We start from the raw sequence: 19,638 nt of genomic DNA, 5'->3' as shown, positions 1-19,638 counted from the left end.
GGTTTAAGGTGGTTTTATATGTTTGTTAGATTTTGGAGGCGGGGTGATTTTAGCCGTCCGATTATGAAACCCTATTCTATTGAATATGTTGCCGTTGGATTTTTTTTTAGGGGGTATAATTGGAATTAGCATAAAGTATATGCTTGGATTTTGGAGATATTTTTTACAACTAAAGTAAAAAATATCTTATGTTTTGGGGTTTTAATGTGTTTTATACTTTTATTATAAGTTATTAATCTTATGAGTTATGACCACAAGAAAAGCAATGAGGGAAATATGATGAATATTTTTTACTCATACGTTTAATTGTTGTGTTTAATTAAAGTGATATGGTTTTATAATTTACTCATACGTTTAATTGTTGTGTTAATTTAGCGTATTTAGCAAACGATAAGAAAATCACCTTAAAATTGTGGTTATTGTAAGGTTATTTTACTATATTCTTGTAAATGTTAAACATGCAATCTTAATTGTGTAACCTTACAATATTTAATTATTGTCATATAAGTCCTTTGTTTAGTGTATATACTAGCATAGTGCCCGTGCTATGCACGGATTATAAATCAAATTATTAAACCCGTAGGAAAAATAAAAATAAAAACAAAGATAATTCATTTACTATTAAAGGACTTGTACTAATGGTCAATAAAAAAAAAAATTAAAGGAACGTTATTTGAATAGTATTTTATGTTATTTAAATTTCTTTTAATTTTTTATAATTTTATTTTATTAATTGAAAAATAATTGAATAATACTCCACATAGCTATATAAGAAGTGGATTAATTTATTTATATCTCCCGTTGAGAAAAAAACTAAAATTTTCTTCTCATACCATCCGCATCAGTAGCTACAATTAATCTAATATATACATGTTTTATTTACCCGTCGCACTCATTAAATCTATAGACACAATAATAACCTTATATTTGACCTACCAGACCATATATTTTCCTAAGTTAAGCATTGTGCCAAAAACTATATATTATATAATAGTCATATATATAACCAACAGCTGACTAAATATAGTATACGACACAAATACTTTGTATATAGGTATGGATACTGATAATTTTATATAAATAAAATATACGGAGTATATATTACTAAGATTTATCCCTACCTTAATTATAAAAAGGTTAACAAAACTCTTATAATAGTGCATGGACATTTATATATCTAAAAATGTTCTTTTTACATATATTTTCCCCCATTTAATTTTAAGTGCCTTAAAATTGTCTCTGGAATTCGCTAAATTGATTTAAAAGGTTATGTTTATTTCAATATTTAAAGCCATTTACTATTTTCATTTCCTTTTGTTTTAATTTTTCTATTTAGAATTTATTAGACTATTATTAGGTTTCAAGATCGAAGTCAATATCTTTTTACCATACAATCACTAAATCTAAGTCGCTCAACTAAAGTTTTGGACATTGCATAGCTACACAACATCTAACACATTTAATGACTACATGCAAATAATTTTAATAAAACTACGCATTCGATATAAGTTATTAAACAATTTAACTATATATACATTTTGATAGGTTTATATCTTTCATATTAACAAAAATTTACAAATGTTATTATCATATTTAGAAAAAAAAAAAAAAGACTTTGGAGTTTTGTATAAGATAGATAAAGGATAAGTTAATTCCCGTCATATATGCATTGAGTTTTTTGGGTGTTCTATCCGGTTCACCCTTTCCAGATTTGAGGATCAGTTCTAGGTTATTAGGTTCCACTCCCCTTCTGATTGTTGTTGCAGGGGAGCACACAGGTCATCCCTACCAAGTGTAGTCTCAATCACCACTACACCAACAACCAATTGGTGTAGTGGTGATTGAGACTACACTTGGTATGAAGGACACGTGTTATAAAATATTATATTATATACGTATACTTTTTTATATTATAAAAAATATTGTATTATATACACATATTATTATAGTTAAACGTATTATTATGTATAAAACAACATAAATTATTGCACATGATTGTTGTATATCTAGTATAGTACATGAGCAATGCACGATTTTTAAATCAAAATGTTAGTTTTTCTAAAAAAAATTCATAAGTAATTGCATTGTTAATACGAATATTACAATTTAAAACATGAGTAATAGTTATAATACATTTTATATCTATCCCTTTTCCGTCAAATGTCTAATTCAATTTAACTTTTATTCCTCTTGTTTAGATTGGTTATTTGTTCAGAGGTTTTTTTTTTTTTTTTTTTTTTTTTTTTTTATGCAAAAAAAACAAAAGGTCATTGTAAAAGACATTGTATAGAAAATGAAAGGCCGATTAAAATTAAATTTATGTTCAAGATTAAGTATTTTTTTCCAAGACAACATTTCGGCTCAGCATTCAGTATTTGTCAAGGAGTACAACAAACGATAAAAGTAATTTTTACACTATTTTGTATCTTCATCAAAAACTTTTGTATAAAAAACTTTTACATTATTTTGGGTAACTTTTATCAATAAACATAAATAACTTTCATTCATTACAAGGTATGTAGCTTTTATAATAGGTGCACAATATTTTATTGTACATCTGATTTTTTTTAAATGTTTGTATTGTTTCATAATTGACGTTAAACTAAATATTATCGATTTTATTTAATTTTCATAAAAAAAAAACAATATTAGCCTTTCAAAATACGAAATATTTGTTTCCTTAATTATGCCACTTTAATCATATTGCTTCAAATTAGTTATTATTCTTTAACTTAACTATAAATAAAGATTGGAAAGATTTTATGGATTATTTGTAGTATTGGAAAGTATATATTTATTATAAAAAATTAAATCAATATTTATGTTAGGAAATCATGAAAATCTTATGCATGTATAGAAACTTGCTTTTATTGTTTGAAATTAAATCAAAATCATGAAAATTACAAAAATAACTATGCTTAAATATATAAACAGTAATTATATAGATATATTTTATAGATAAGATAAGCCAATGAGAGAGTGACATTTGTCATCCTCACATTGAGGCGCTTGTCTTTTAGTATAATGTATAGATAGATTATCATATTCTAACATGGTATAACTAGTTCACTACTTAAGATCTCAATCTAGCCTTAGCTTGGTTTCCCTCTTCTTCTAAAAATACAATCAACCCTCTCCTAATGAGTACCATTGTGCTCTTTCTGTCAATAATATTAAAATTGTATCCCTTTTATCTTCGATTGATCGAATAACTGTACATACTCAAAATGGTGAACTATAAGAAGGTCATGCTAAGGACATCTCAACCTCTGTATGGCAAAGACATGACTTCATTGTCAAACAATGGATGTATGAAACAATCTCTCGTGGTCTCTTTCGAATTTTGAAGGGGTATTACAACGCAACGTGTTTGGGACAAACTTAAAGTCGTCTTTATAAACATCAAAAATACCCTTAAGATTGACCCCTTTCTTTCAAAAAAAGATTGACCCCTTTCTTTCAAAAAAAGATTGACCCCTATGGCCCTATTGTTGGGCCAAGAAAAACAAGTAATTAAGAGCTTTTATTACGATGTTTTGGGTCTTAGATTTGATACTAAAGATTGACGGATCCACTGGACCATATCCGCAAATTAAACCAAACATGTACAGTTAGTTTTAATGCTTCAGTCCAGTCCACTAATATCTCTCGGTTCAGTATTAGTCTAATATCTCTGGGTACACTAATCTCTGTTTCCCACCTAACTATATCCTAACTATAATTATACACAATATTCAACTATTCACAGGTTAACCAAAAAAAGATTATGTGATGGCTAATGTAGAACCTTGTCATGATTTTTAGAGTTTGAAAGACTATTACTAAACACCTTCTTAAAAAGAAAAAAAAAATTGGATTTTATATGTAGTAATTGTTTTTTTTCACTCAAACTACAATACTTCTACTTACGACGGAACTTGATTTAAAACTTACTTGTATATAATGTCTATGTAAATAAAATAGGAGTATGAAAAGCATTGATTTTTACTTAAGTACTCCTAAATATAAAGTAAATGCAAGTGGCATATTAGTTATCGATTACTTTACATTTAACAATATCAATAAATTTGAAATATAGACAAAAAGGAGGTCAAACTTAATCACGAGGCAAAGAATAAAATAAAAATCACGTACCTTGGCCTTCTTTATAATTACTCCGTATAATGTTGTATTGCTTCTCTGATTATTTGTTTATTTACATCATGCTTCAACCATTATTACAAATTGCTTTCATAACAAAAACATAAAGTTGTAAGGAAAAAACAAAAACAAACAAACATTCCATGTAAGAGACTAAAGTAAAAACTCATTACTTATTCACTTGATACTCGTAAGATTTTTACCTTATATTTTAAAGATTTAGACATCTAATTTTACTAAACAAAAATGTTAAAAGGTGATAGCTAAATGCCTGCCTAAAATTGTCGAAATAAAATTCGTAAAGATTGACTTCATTCTTGAAAAAATAAATATAAAATGACTCACCATTCATCACCATGAAGGCATGAATGTGTGAATGGTCCATATATGACTCCATGTGGCCACGTTATTAATCTCTAATTGAAGTTGTTGTGGTCCAATTTAATTAATTCTAATTTCTAAATGCTCAAATTAATTCCCACGCTCCAGTTAGAGTAGTATCAATTATCAAATGTGTCGCCATTTTGTTCAGCCTGTTGCCTGGTTTGTGGCAACAACGCATGTCCTATAACTTTCCAATTGTTTAGGCTGGCATGTTGTTAACTTATCTAAGATAAATTATTCACAATTACTAAAATTTTGTCCTGATCAATATAAACAATCTTTAGTTATTACGTAAAATGATTAAAATTTGATTTGTTTTACTATGTAAGCAACAATATTCAATAACGTTAAATTGAGAAGTTTTAATCAATAATCAAAGATTAGCCGAAGTAATCGAACAAGACTTGAAATAAGGGAGTGCCAAACTGAACTGTCATTCACAGCTTTCCCATACAATGCTGCCATTAATTACAGCTCTAAGAAAGTGAGTGCCTACTGTGCAGATAGCGACCAACGACCCAATTCACTGCTTTATACTACCCCCGTTTCTTTTTAGTTAACACGTATTCCTTTTTAGGAAGTTTTTATTTTTAGTTGACACGTTTCATTTTGGGGTAAATTTTTTACCTTACATTTACAAGCTACCCACTTGTTTTTTCATTCTCTCTCACTCTCTCTCACTCTCTCTCCTCTCCTTAATATATGTGTCTAAATCAAACGCGTCAACTAAATAAAAACAGAGAAAGTAGTAGATTAATATGGAGTACGCAAAAATACAACCCACACTATTGTGATTTGTGAAAATGCAATAAACATTTGTTATCTCACAATTATTAAATAAATAATTTTTTAAAATAAATAAAACTAATAAATCTATATTTAACCTACATGACTATATAAATTCACTGTAACTAAAAAAATTACTCTGTAGCATACATGTATGGCCATGATGTATATAATAATATACAGAATAGTTTCTCCCATCTTTAATTTGCATTGAAAGGTGCCTCCTTCCATGTTGTGAGTTGTGACCTGGACAACAATTTGTTACGCAAAACCACTTAACAAATTGCATAGTGTATAAACTAACTTTACCTTTGGTTAGTAACCATACAATGTAACTATTGCAACACGTTGATTAATCATGTATACGTGATGATAGCCACTTCAACTCGAAACTGTTCAATTAACAAGATTGAACCTTGTCACATTTGACGGTGCCATAAGGTGGTACTCCATGTGTGCAACAATGGCGCAACATATATATGATCTATAGATTCACATTGAACATATACTCACCCTAAATTAATTTCCTCATTTTTTTTTTCTCCTTAATTCTTTTTAGAACACCATCAACAGCAATATCAATGGCATCTTTCATACTCCCTAACCCTTCATTAGGTTTTGCGTATATTAATTTAGGAATAGTTTCCACCACTTTATCCCTCATCCTTTTTATCTCCTCTTTACCATACTTCTCCAACACGGTTTTTATCAAAGTACCATTTCTCACCTCATCACGATGAATAAAAACCGAGTAACTCTCCGATTCACCGGGCAAAAACCACTCATACTGAAGATAAGCCGATCGCCTCCAAAAGAAAACCGGTATCGAACCGGCTAACATACAATCAAATATAGACCGACGAGTAAAACTATCACCTCTAGGCTGTAAACAAAACTCCGAATCAAGAAATGATTCAAGGATCACTGACGTCCCGCACCCTTGACCCCCGCTGCAGTCCACGAGTCTACACGACTCAGACGAATTCCGACATTGACTCAACAACAACCCGCGAAAATCATTTTCAACCCACCCTCGTGTGCCACCTGCAAAACAAAACAAAGAACGCCGCTCACGTGACCGGACAAACTCCTGCCATGAAACGACGTCGGAGGGGTTACTAGGGTGGAATCCAGTAGGGTAAGGTACACCAACGTCAAAATAATCCCACGGGTTTTTCTCGATCAATAATCGTGTGACATGTGTCATTGACGGCATGGTGATACACCTAGACCCCCACCCTTGATCACCGTACCGTCGAAAATCCCACGTAATTCTCCCCATTACAAGAAAATGATCCCAACCGTTGGATCTATTAAAATACGGGTAATTCCGTTGGACCCACTCAACCATTTTCTCACATTGTTGATCTCTATCTTTTGGACTAAATTCATCCATCATATATTTACCAACTGCGATTCCAGCGTAAAATGGGATGTAGTACGCCGTAGCAGATTCTGGCTCTAGTGTGCGACATTTGTGAAAGAGTAAACGGTTGTGAAAAAGAACCTCGGATGAGAATTGATCAGTTGAGTACCAAGCGCCGGCGAGATTTTCCGGCATTAAGTGAATGTTTTCCGTCACTTTACGGCCGAACCCGTCGTTTGAGAGGGCCCCACACCAGTTACCCCAAACGCTTGATTTGTCGCAGTTTTTGTAAAGATCGGAGTTGAATTGTGAGGGGAGATCGTAGACGAAGATTTTGCCGTTTTCGCATTGATTAAGTGGTGGGGCGGTGGATTTGACGGCGGAGACGGCGGCGGAGGTGGCGGTGGTGAGAAATGGCATGCGGTGGTCGGAGAAGGAGATGAGGAAGAGGAGTTGGAGGAGGAGGAAAAGGGAGAGGAGACATAAGCGAGGGTGGTGGTGGAAGAGAGAGAAGAAGAAATCGGTCGGCGATGATGGTGGTGACGGTGGTTGTGGTTTGGGCGGTTGGCGGTTTGGAGGAGACGAAAATGTTTCCGATTTAGAAAGCATGAGAAAAGATTTTCCGGTGAGAATTCACCGGTGGCTGAGGATTTAGTCGGAAATTGTGGTGGTTTTGGTGGTTATTTTGGTGGTGGAGGGAGAAAAAATGCGGGAAAAGCTGTTGGGAGTTGTAAAGGTGTATGTATTTCTCGTATGTGAGTCAAATACTCGTATGTATATGCAATGGAGTTGTACATTATTAAAATTCAACTAAATGAATATAAACATTGATTAACGTCTATGCATTATTGCAACTTGATAATTTTATTAATCATTCAACAATTATGCCACCAACTAGTCTAAAATTATTCTATAATTTTTGTCAAGGTAATAATTCAATCTTACGATCGGTATTGTAAAAGTCAATAACAAATTAAACACGAGATCGTTAAAATAATTAGTTAATTTCATATTCAAAATTAGTTAATTCCAAATAACAAATGACAACATGTGACGAGAGCCAATGTGTAATCCATATTTTGGTAGTAATGAGATTATTTTAAAGTCAACTATACAACTTGTAAGTTGTAATATTGCTTGCACCACTAAGTGTGATTTTGACTAGTATTGTTGTCAAAATAAGTCTCTATATTGTAATAGTACTTCCTCTATGCTGTATTAGTTATCATTTGATTAACCATACTATAATCTTGATTTTTTTTTCCCTTCATCTTAACACTTATGTAAAATTTAAATGATTTAATTTATACGTACCTGTACATTTTTGTTTAGAAATAGTTATATCACTTGTATAATAGCCCTTATTTTATATCTTTTTCTTCCTCTACTCCACTTCAATCCACCAAAGATCTCATAAAAAAAAATCCTCTTCGTTTATCAATAAAGTTCTGTGCAATCCATTATCTTCAATGCAGTTGTATATAATCCATAGTTGTTCTAGAAAGATCATTTGATTCAGTTCGTTGTGCTAATTAGAGTTATGCCGTATGCGATTTCACTGCCCTGTCTTCTTGCTCTATATCTGCTTTTAATTTGTTGTCCTTACTCCTTATTTTCTTTTATTTAAGCCACATATCATGAACAATTTATATGGTCAATTATTAATATTTAATTAATTTTCTTTTATCTAAATGAAAGGAGAGGGGGTTTTTATTCATTCATGGAAGTCATTTACATTACAAAGATGAGCTAGCTTGTAGACAAACTATATTGCCTCTTAAAGTCTCTAACTGGGAAAGGCTTATAACTAGGAAAGGCTTATTATGATAAACTGATAATGAAACGAAACTATATAATAGAGAAACTGAGAAAGGATTTTGTTATGCTTTCTTATTTGTGGTGAATAATTTATTGTGGGTCTAACCTAAGTTTAATTGGGAAAAGTGTGTTTTTTCTGATCTTTGTCCAATTTGGATGGCCCATTTTCTTAACATTTTACTTGTTTGTTTTAAGTGTAATTGGGGCTTATTCTACGGTTTGTTTAGTAAGATTAGGTGCATTAATTCTTGTTGAAAAAGAAGTGAGTGTGAAGATTGAAAGTTGAGACAATTCTCACGCAAATACAGAGGAAAGAACAACGGTTCGAGTCTTCATTTCCAATTTTTCTGAGATAACTTTCACATATTTCTATTGTCTAAAAATCAACTATCGAAATGTATTCTAATTTGTTTACTTGTTGAGGACACAAAGGGTCTCTATTTGAATGGTTTGATCGTCATTTAAAGCTTTGGTTGCCTGGAATTTCTGTTGGATGAAAGCCTGAACTTTTGTTTTGTGATTTCTACTCCTTTTTGATAGATATTATACTTAGGATAATATTTGTCACAGATTAGGATATATTATTTGTATATTTTGTATGTTTATCGTATCTAGGATTCCTAACGTGATTAGGCCTAGCGTTGTAAACTCTATATATTTGATCAATGGTACACACTCCAGATTGAGGAGTTTTCCCGAAATCTAACATGGTATCACAGCTTTAGGTTTTCGATCCGATTAATTTTTTTCACCAAAAATTAATTTTTTTTTCTTGCTTCCGCTTTACCCCTAACTCTGTCACCGACTCTCAACCATGGCCAAGGATGGTGACACGCCACCACCGCCATCTCCTCCACCCTCTACACCCGAGTTCCACCCCGCTCTCACCGTGACCAACATCAAAAATTCTATTCCCCTTACTCTAGATTATGAGAAAGTTCAATACTCAAGCTGGGTTGAATTATTTGAGAATCATGTCTGCGCTTATGATGTTCTAGACCACATTGACTCTAACACTCCACGACCCTCATATATTTCTGACACTCTGTGGAAACGGCTTGACGCCATTGTTAAGCAATGGATCTACGGCACCATATCGAAGGATCTTCTTGAAACAATACTTGGTAGGAAGTCTACTGCCCAAGAGACATGGGATCGTATCAAGGACATCTTTCAAGACAACAAGAGCACGAGGGCGGTATATCTCGAAACTCAGTTGAATGCAATTCATTTAGCCGGCTTCCAGAACGTCACCGCATTCTGTCAGCAGCTAAAAAGCATTGCCGATCAATTAGCGAATGTCGATCAACCTATTTCTGATCAAAAGTTAGTCCTCCGTATGGTGGCCGGACTAAACAAGACCGATTACGACACCGTCGCTACTATGATTGCACAAACGGACCCCCTACCTTCCTTCAACACCGCGCGCTCTCGACTTCTTCTGGAGGAGTCGCGTCGCAATACCGAGAACAGCTCCCCTGCCTTTTCTTTCGTCGCACAGCAGAGCTCGGCGCCACCTTCTGACCAGTCGCCGGCGACTGGTGGTGGCCGCAGTGGTGGGACTAGACGTGGCCGCGGCGGAGGAAAGGGTGGTCGCGGCAAGGGTCGCGGCCAGGGTCGTGGTGGCCAGTCCCAAAGTCGTGGCGAGTCTTCACAGCAACAGGGCTCGCAACAACAACAAGGCCAGCAGCAGGGCTCGCAACAAACGGGCCCAATAGGCCAGAATTGGGCCTGGCCCCAACAGCAGTTCTACTGGCCTCAACAGTGGGCCATCCCACCTGCACCGTTTCCCACTTCAGGCCAACTTCAGCATAGGCCCAATACTCCAAGTCCACAACAACAGTCTTATTATGTTGGGTCACCCATGCTTGGTCCGCCCATGACTCCAACGGAACTTGGTAGTGCTTACTCTTCCTCGGGGTTATCCACACCGGATAATGGATGGTATATGGATTCGGGAGCCACCTCCCACATGACTCATACTTCCGGTAATCTTCTTCCCCTGTTTAATTTAAGCACTAATAATCATATTTTAGTAGGCAATGGTCATCGCATTCCAATTATTGGTTATGGTCATGCTAAATTCCCGAACAAACCCTTAGCTCTAAAAGATGTACTCCTTGCCCCCCAAATCATTAAAAACCTTATTTCTGTTCGTAAATTTACTTCTGATAATTTGGTTTCTATTGAGTTTGACCCTAATGGTTTTTCTGTGAAGGACCTACGAACGGGGAGGGTAATCACCAGATGCAATAGTTCCGGGGACCTCTATCCTATCACCACCAATAACCCAAGTGCATGTCTTGCCACTTCTGTCACCACAGTCGCTCCTTCTACTTGGCATGATCGTCTAGGACATCCGGGAGCACCCTCTTTATGCTTTCTTAGGAGCAATAATTTTATTGAATACAATAAGGAGCATCACTCCAATTGTTGTAATTCTTGTCCAATAGGGAAACATGTTAGACTTCCTTTTTATAATTCGAATAGTAAAACTTATTGTGCTTTTGATATTATTCATGCCGATTTGTGGACATCTCCTATTCGTAGTAGTAATGGTCACAAATATTATTTGGTTCTTCTTAATGATTTCACTCATTATGTTTGGGCAATTCCATTAGCTTCTAAATCTCAAGCTTTCCAATGTTTTCTTACTTTTAGACAATATGTGCAAACTCAATTTGAAAGACCTATTAAATGCTTTCAAAGTGACCATGGTCGTGAATTCGACAATGATCCGTTTAAAAAATTTTGTCTAAATAATGGAATGGTATTTAGATTCTCATGCCCTCACACCTCTTCCCAAAACGGCAAAGCCGAACGTATGATTCGCACCATAAATAATGTCAAGCGCACCTTACTATTCCATGCCTCTCTTCCTCCGATCTTTTGGGTTCATGCTTTAGAGACCGCTACCTATCTTTTAAATATTTTGCCAACCAAGTCCTTAAACAACTTGACCCCGGCTCAAGCTCTCTTTCGCAGAAACCCATCTTATGATCATTTAAGAGTCTTTGGTTGTCTTTGTTTCCCAAATTTAGCCTCAACCGCTCCTAACAAGCTTGCTCCAAAATCCACTCCATGTGTCTTCCTAGGCTACCCTTCCAATCACCGTGGCTATAAGTGTCTTGACCTTACCACAAATAAAATCATTCTTTCTCGGCATGTGGTGTTTGATGAGTCATCTTTTCCATATAAGAATTTGGCTCAATATAAACTTTCGGATTATGATTTTCTAGGATTTGATGAACAATCTCCATTGCTCACCCACTACTACCTACGAAATCACCTACATAATCCAACCCCAAGCCCATCTCAAACCACACGCACACCTGGCCCAAATCTGCCATCCCAGACGGACCAGCAACGTGGGCCAGCGTGCGCTGGTTTTCCCTCGGCCCAGGCAGAAACTCCCCCCCATAACTGGACTGGGCCAGCGAACGCTGGAACACCAGCGGCCCACCCAGAACCTAATTCTCCCTAATCCTCCCCACACCACACACGCGGCAGCCCAATTGCGGGGAGCCCGTGTACTCCTCTCCTGGCCCAGCCTCACATCCCAGCCACTCCACATTACACTCCGCCACCCATGCGTGGCGTGCCACCTCTTCAGCCCACTCGGCCACCACCTCCCTCCCCCCGTGTCACCCGTAGTCAAAGGGGTATTTTTAAGCCCAATCCTAAGTATTGTAACCTAACCGTTAAAAACTCGGGTCCACCTCACATAAAATCACCACTTCCAAAATCATATAAACAAGCATTAAATGACCAAAATTGGAATGCGGCGATGAATGATGAGTATAGTGCTTTAATTAAGACAGGGACATGGGAATTGGTGCCTAGGCCTTCGGGGGTGAATGTTGTTAATTGTATGTGGCTTTTTAAGCATAAATACAAGTCTAATGGTGACCTTGAAAGGCACAAAGCTCGTCTTGTATGTGATGGCAGGTCGCAGGAAGTTGGTGTGGATTGTGATGAGACGTTCAGTCCGGTAGTTAAACCGGCCACTATTCGTACTGTTCTCAGTTTAGCTTTGGCTAAAAAGTGGTCGATACATCAACTAGATGTCAAAAATGCCTTTTTACATGGTGATTTGCAGGAAACTGTTTATATGCATCAACCTCCGGGCTTTGTTGATCGGAGGGCTCCTACTCATGTTTTTCGGCTTCGCAGGGCTCTCTATGGTTTGAAACAAGCTCCCAGAGCTTGGTACCAACGCTTTGCAAATTTTCTAGTCAAATTGGGTTTTGTCATTCCAAGAGTGACAACTCTCTTTTTACTTTCCGACAGGGTGATGATATGGCATATTTGCTCTTATATGTTGATGATATTATTTTAGCTATCTCATCTGACAGGTTGCGTACAGGATTTATTTCTCAGTTGCAAACTGAGTTTCCTATGTCTGACTTGGGTCCTTTGAGTTATTTTTTGGGGATTGCGGTGACCCGCAAACCCTCTTATATGCTACTTTCACAGGAAAAGTATGCACAAGAGATTTTAGAGCGTGCAGGTATGGCCTCTTGTAAGCCTGCAGCTACTCCAGTTGACACTAAGTCCAAACTTAGTGCAGATGCAGGACCACCTTTTCGGGATCCTACTTTGTATCGCAGTTTAGCAGGTGCTCTTCAGTATCTTACTTTTACCAGGCCAGATATTTCTTATGCGGTACAACAGGTGTGTCTATTCATGCATGATCCCCGGGAACCTCATTATGAGGCATTGAAATGCATTCTGCGTTATGTTCAGGGTACCATTGATCACGGCTTACACTTATATCCTACTGTTTCTCATCGATTGATTACTTACACTGACGCTGACTGGGGAGGTTGTCCCGATACCCGGCGTTCTACTTCGGGCTATTGTTGTTTCCTTGGGGACAACCTCGTGTCTTGGTCATCTAAGCATCAACATACTTCGTCTAAATCGAGTGCAGAAGCAGAATATCGAGGCGTCGCGAATGTTGTCTCTGAGGCGTGTTGGCTTCGTAATTTATTACTTGAGTTACATTGTCCTCTGCGGCAGGCTACTATAGTTTATTGTGATAATGTCAGTGCTATCTACCTTTCTGGCAACCCGGTACAACACCAACGCACCAAACATGTGGAGATGGATATTCATTTTGTTCGAGAAAAGGTTGCTTTGGGGGAAGTACGGGTTTTCCATGTTCCTACTAGATATCAGTTTGCGGACATTTTCACTAAAGGCCTACCACGAGATTTATTTCTGGAATTTAGGTCCAGTCTTAGCGTACGACCTCCTCCCGCTACGACTGCGGGGGTGTGATAGATATTATACTTAGGATAATATTTGTCACAGATTAGGATATATTATTTGTATATTTTGTATGTTTATCGTATCTAGGATTCCTAACGTGATTAGGCCTAGCGTTGTAAACTCTATATATTTGATCAATGGTACACACTCCAGATTGAGGAGTTTTCCCGAAATCTAACACTTTTATCTCTCAATTGTTCATGTGTTTATTAATGGTGAGATAGTAAACCTTTTGTAGATTGAATTAGATTTATTTTATCTTCAATTATCAGTAAGTGAAGTAAGGTAAAATCTTCAAACAATTTGTGAGTTTTACTTTTCAATTCATATTGAAGGGATTTTTCACGTATAATTCATGTGTACTATTTAAAATATAATCTTCTTATTACCGCATTGAATTGGTTGGTGATTAGATGTTGTGATCATTTGGGCTTATTGTATTGAATTGTTGGTTCTCTTGAGTTTGTGACATTGAGGATGTCATATATAGTTTCCCCCTTGTTTCCCTATATAATTATGGAGTTCAATTCAAGCAAATATGTTCCAAAAGATGGTAGATTCTTGGAGGACTAATGTACTAATTCTATTATTCCTTTTGCTCCTTTTCATTTTAGTTTCCAATTTAAGATTCTAGTAGACTTATTAGTTATTGTTAAAACAGGTCTGCAATTACTTTAAATCATCAACAACTACACAGTCAAAATACGAAGATGCCCTTTTAGTCTTTTACACACTCCCAAAGCCGCCATGGCCCATGGGCGCCACCAACCCCAGTCACCAAAATTGAGTAGCTATCAATCCATCTCACACACTACACAATTGCCACTCCCTGCCAATAGTAAATATGATGATAATAAGGATTATTGTTACTCCACATTGCATTTTACAGTTGTATAGTTTCTTTCGAAGTGTTACTCCGTACTTACGATTAATTCTATCTTAAAAATGTTTAAAAATCAAATATCCAGAGCACATCATTACATGAAAAAACACCAAACATGCATGGCCCTGCCTCATCAAACATAACGATTCCACAACACTTCCTCGTCGTTTTCATTCATTTAAAAGCGGGTCCAATTTATGGTGTGACGTGCTAAAATATTAGCTACCCAAATTACCCTCCATTATTACATTGGACATACATAATCACACTCAACACCACCTTGCCCATAACAAAGTTCGCAACCATTTATTAATAAGCACCCAAAAGAATATACTACGTATAATAATTACTCAGTATAATATATACGAGTATTACAATACACCGAACCTAAATTTTAAACAGCCTCAATTTGGATAAAAAGATTGTCTAGTCCATACTCCATACTATGCGACCATCACACTTAATAAAGTGGACAATTCTTCCCTAGTACGTGTAACAATAGCAATTGTTATATACACAATGAAAAATAATACCTCATTACTCTAAACTAATTACCATTTAAAACCATACTCTTGTTGTTCCTTCATTCTTTTTAAAACCCCATCAACGGCAACATCGACAGCATCTTTTATACTCCCCAACCCTTCATTGGATTTAGCATAGATAAACTTAGGAATAAATTCCACCACCTTATCCCTCATCCTTTTAATATCCTCTTTACTATACTTTTCTAGCACACTTTTAACCAAAGTCCCATTTTTAACCTCATTACGGTGAATAAAAACCGAGTAACTCCCCGGTTCACCCGGTAAAAACCACTCGTATTGATAATAAGCCGATCGCCTCCAAAAGAAAACCGGTATCGAACCGGCTAACATACAATCAAATATAGACCGACGAGTGAAACTATCACCTCTAGGTTGTAAACAAAACTCCGAATCAAGAAATGTTTCTAGAATCTCCGACGTACCATTAGAACACCGGTTCCCGCCACAATCCACGACACGACACGACCCGACCGAGTTTCTACACTGATTCAACAACACCCCACGGAAATCATTCGCGATCATACCACGAGTAGCACCCGCGAAACAGAACAACGAATGCCGCTCACGTGACCGGACAAACTCCTGCCATAAAACGACGTCGGAGGGGTTACTAGGGTGGAATCCAGTAGGGTAAGGTACACCAACATCAAAATAATCCCAAGGATTTTTCTCAATCAACAACCGTGTGATATTCCTCATTGATGGTAAGTAAATACACTTTGAACCCCAATCTTGATCATTTGAACGGCGGAAATCCCATGTAATTCGACCCATTACAAGAAAATGATCCCAGCCGTTGGATCGGTTGAAATAGGGGTGTTCTTCTTGAACCCATTTGAGCATCATTTCGCAATGTTGATCTCTATCTTTTGGACTGTAATCTGACCATAGATATTTACCGACGGCTAGTCCGGCGTAAAATGGGATGTAGTATGCAGCAGCAGATTCTGGGTCTAATGTACGACATTTATGTGAGAGTAATCTGTTATGAAATAATATTTCGGAGGAAAATTGATCAGTGAAATACCAAGCGTCGGCGAGATTTTCCGGCATGATTCTGTTGATTCCCGTCGCTTTTCTCCCGAATCCGTCGTTTGAGAGGGCGGCGCACCGGGACCCCCATGGGCTTAGTTTGTCGCAGTTTTGGTAGATTTCGGAGTTGAACTTGGGTGGAAGATCATCGTACACGAAGAATTTCCCTAATTCGCAATGTTCGGGATTAGGATTAGGGTTAGGGTTTAAGGTTGAGGAATTGGAAATGGCGACGGAGAGAGTGGTGGAAGAGGCGGCGGAGAGGGGAGGAGGACGGTGGCCGGAGTATGAGAGGAGGAGGAGTTGAAGGAGGAGGACGAAGATGAGGAGGCATGATCGAGGGTGGTGGTAGAGGAGAGAGAAAGTGAAGTAAGAAGGTTTGGAAAATTCTGGAGAAGATGAAAATGGTGGTATTTGTTTAGGAGGGGTTTTGGGTCTTTTTGTTGGCCGGTCTTGAGTAGACGACAATGAAGTGTCTGTTACAGGAAGCATGAGAAATGGTGGAAATTCCGATTGTTAATGGTTGTTTACCGGTGAGTTCTCGCCGGAAAGTTGGTCGGAAAAGTGGGTTTGAATGTTGTGGAGTGGAGGGGATAAAGGAGAGAGAAATGCGGAAATTTTGGTGGAGTGACAAGTGAGGACAAGTGAGGGTTTATGGAAAGAAGAGGAAGAATTATTAATTTTATATTTTTATTTAATTAATTAATATTTAAATGGTTTTAAAAATGTTGGAATGGACGCGTGTTTAATGGGTGGTACCGGGAAATAATCTGCTACCGACAGGTGAAATACGAGGGTTGGGATATTGCCACGTGGGAGTTGATTGAGTGGGCTAAATGAAACTGCTGCTGCTTCCAGATTTTTTCAGTCAGTTTTGGTGTTTCTGTACAAAAGGGTGTGATTAAACGTGAAAATAGATTGTGTAGTAGAAACAAAAGGTGTACAGTAACGTGCTATGAGAATATAACAATCATCAGCTCAAATAATGGAGTACGCAGAAATCAGTAGTATATATTCCTTGTTGTATATGAGTGTCAGTCGCTAAATAAGTCGACTTACCACGACCTAATTAGAGATCATCGATTTGAAACGAGATTTACTGACCTGGAAAATTAAAATTATATGAACAACTCAAAACTTTTCAATTCAAATCCAACTCAAGTTGAATCAACTTTTATCCAATTATTTACTAAACCAAAAAAGTTCAACTTAATTAAGTTAGATCAACTCGTATACAATTGATTAGTAGAGAGGTTTAAAAGCAACTTGAAACTTTCTTGTTCAAACCCAACCCAAGTTAAATCAACTCGTATCCAATTAATTATATAGCGGAGAGGATAAACTTAGTGGTGATGCTCAAGAGGTTTCGATATCTTTTAACTAGCTTTATATTTTCTCATCATCGAAACATCGAACATGATTTATGTTGGTAAAAATGGATTTTACTCTAGGCAAGTGGTTTTTATTGAACTCACTTTCAATAATCGATTTAACTTTACCTTTTAATGTAATATAAGCGAGTTTAGTACGTGAAAAACGTAAATGTCAAAATACTATGTATATATGTTGGTCCATGACTCCATGTGATAGGATATAATCTTGTATTATTTATGTTAATTGTTTAACAAATAATGCAAGATATTTTCTACTTAGCTTTACATTCCATGAATCCAAATTCTAGTTTCTAATACATTTTTTTTCTTTTAATAAATAAATTGAGTTTATCGCCATTTTTCTTATTAGTGTAACAAGTTAACAATAATAATGATAGGATGCACATTAATGCTCTCATGCTCACTTAGGGCCTGTTCTGATTTGCTGAATTGAGCTGAATTAAACTAATTGGAGTTAAACTAAATTGAAGTGAACTGAATATTTTATGAGAGAAAGAAATTGAGAACTGAAGTGAATATAAGCTGAGATAACAAACCCTTATTAGACACCTCACACTTAATTTGAGGAACTTGATAGAAATTCGATCTCACACAATTGAGCTAAGAAAATTGTCATTTATGAGAGATGACCTAGGCTTCTTTTTTTGCAATACTCCAATGGTGACATAAGCACATAACCAACTCGTCATCAAACTATTAGGTGGAGAACAAAACGTACGTATTTAGCTTCACAAATCACAACCCTTAAACTTTAGAGTTAGGCATAATGTTTGAGATTTGAGCGCCAAGAAATATGGTCGGTTCCCTTGTAATTATGACTTAGTGCTTCTCAAATGTACGGTCAATCTAACGTGATTAGTGTCTTCAATTTTGCGGTAGCTTCTCAAAGTTGAAGTTAATGCATTTAATACTATATAATCACAAAATTAAGATGCTGTTTTTGTCGCTAAATATTCGTCATTAATTACTCCATTATTTTCACTATTTATGAGTACAAGCATATGATCGAGTATGACGTGTTAGGAACAACAATATTGCTAAGCTAAATTGATAATAATGATAAGGCAAAAACTAATGAGCGCCCTCGAGGCGTTAGATAATAGAATTAAAGAGCAAATATTAGAATAAAATTAACATTAATTACACCGAACGACGCGTGATTTTGTCATGAATTCCCAATTTTAATTTTGTATGTAGTGCATAGAGTGTCTTGTATAGTTGTACATACCAATGTTGATACACCAATTGTCATATTCGAATAATTCGATCCATGATCGTTTTTGGGTTGGAAACCTTTCGCTAGCAAATACATCATAGCCTTCCAGTATGGAGTATTATTATTGATCATATTATCATAATATAGTTGATTATTATTATTACACGTTTACACCTATTTAAATTTGCAATTACTTTTCATGTATAAAATTGAAGTAATTTTTTCGTATTATAAGCGGTAATGAAGTATAGTGTATCTTTCGCAATTTAAGTTTGTCCATAACTTGTAACATGTATTTGAAAGGCAATATCTAATTATCTATAATCATTTGGTTACTTTTTAATAAATAATTAGTATATAGTCTGCATTACTATATCTTTAATGTGATATATGACAATAAAATCACATGAAAATAATGACTAGTACAAGTTGGCCTGCTGATCAAAGTTGAAAAAATCACAATTAACACGTCTTAGGTTGTTCAATGTTCATACCTCTGCAAATTAGAACACCTCTGCGGCTTCTAATTAAAAGTATGTGCTTTATTTGATTTTAAATATTATATAATTCTACATGATTGAGAGAGCAAACTAAGCTACGAACATTAATTGATCTATTCTAATCTCCTTTCTTGAATTGGTGGATAGCTAGCATTCAAATAAGATTCCATTATAATTTGACCTACAAATGACACTTGTTATTTGGGACTTCCACGTACATCTTTTGAAGATTTTAGTTTACATTTCATCGTAGTATAGTACTACGAGGAGATTTATTTATTTATTTTTTTTTTTAAA

At 35.9% G+C, this 19,638-nt stretch overlaps 1 protein-coding gene and 1 pseudogene across 1 annotated transcript; both read right to left on the bottom strand.

Annotated features, from left to right (window-relative positions):
* Positions 1-5,507: 5,507 nt before the first annotated feature.
* Positions 5,508-7,235, bottom strand: LOC145631466 (xyloglucan galactosyltransferase XLT2-like). Its single transcript, XM_081683555.1, has one exon. It carries the CDS (start codon positions 7,094-7,096, stop codon positions 5,825-5,827), a length of 1,272 nt encoding a protein of 423 aa, XP_081539681.1. The 5' UTR covers positions 7,097-7,235; the 3' UTR covers positions 5,508-5,824.
* A 7,558-nt stretch (positions 7,236-14,793) lies between these two features.
* LOC145630006 (xyloglucan galactosyltransferase XLT2 pseudogene) lies at positions 14,794-17,040 on the bottom strand (annotated as a pseudogene).
* Between the last annotated feature and the right edge of the window lie 2,598 nt (positions 17,041-19,638).

The sequence above is a fragment of the Chenopodium album genome, chromosome 5, assembly GCF_948465745.1.
Source record: "Chenopodium album chromosome 5, dcCheAlbu1.1, whole genome shotgun sequence".
In the NCBI taxonomy this organism is placed as follows: Eukaryota; Viridiplantae; Streptophyta; class Magnoliopsida; order Caryophyllales; family Amaranthaceae; genus Chenopodium; species Chenopodium album.
This window is presented reverse-complemented; position numbering and strand designations above follow the sequence as displayed.